Below are 513 nucleotides of genomic sequence, written 5' to 3' on the forward strand. Positions count from 1 at the left end.
CTTTGAGTTACTTTTTGTATGGTGCAAGATATGTGCAATGGCTAGAATTATGTGTCAACCTGTCTAGGCTATAGTGCTCAGCTGTGTGGTCAATCAGCAGTCTACATGTTGCTGTGAAGGTATTTTGTAGATGTGATGAACATTTACAATCAGTTGACTTTAAGTAAGGCAGTATAACTTCCATAATGTGGATGGGCCTCATCCAATTAGTTGAAGGTGTTAAGAGAAAATACCAAGCTTTCCGGGAAAAGGAATTCTACCACAAGACTAACATAAAAATGTGGTGTGAGTTTCTAGCCTGCTGGCCTGCCTTCACTGTCCTGGAGGAGGCATGGGGAGACCAGGTGGACTGGAGTAGACTGTTGAGAGATGCTGGTGTGGTGAACATGTCCAGGAAACCACGAGCCTCCAGCCCATTGTCCAAAAACCACCCGCCAACACCCAAGAGGCGAGGAAGGGGAAAGCATCCTCTCAACCCCGGCCCAGAAGCCCTATCAAAGTGAACGGCCCACC

At 47.2% G+C, this 513-nt stretch overlaps 1 protein-coding gene across 1 annotated transcript; it reads left to right on the top strand.

Annotated features, from left to right (window-relative positions):
* The first annotated feature begins 38 nt into the window (after positions 1-38).
* LOC108538383 (chondrosarcoma-associated gene 2/3 protein) lies at positions 39-503 on the top strand. The gene has a single exon (XM_017886430.1). It carries the CDS (start codon positions 186-188, stop codon positions 501-503), a length of 318 nt encoding a protein of 105 aa, XP_017741919.1. The 5' UTR covers positions 39-185.
* The last annotated feature ends 10 nt before the right edge of the window (positions 504-513 follow it).

Source organism: Rhinopithecus bieti, unplaced genomic scaffold, assembly GCF_001698545.2.
Source record: "Rhinopithecus bieti isolate Rb0 unplaced genomic scaffold, ASM169854v2 scaffold_16092, whole genome shotgun sequence".
Classification (NCBI taxonomy): Eukaryota; Metazoa; Chordata; class Mammalia; order Primates; family Cercopithecidae; genus Rhinopithecus; species Rhinopithecus bieti.

What these genes read in the sequence shown, in the direction of transcription:
- LOC108538383 (XM_017886430.1), top strand. Translation starts at nt 186, where the DNA reads ATGTGGATGGGCCTCATCCAATTAGTTGAAGGTGTTAAGAGAAAATAC.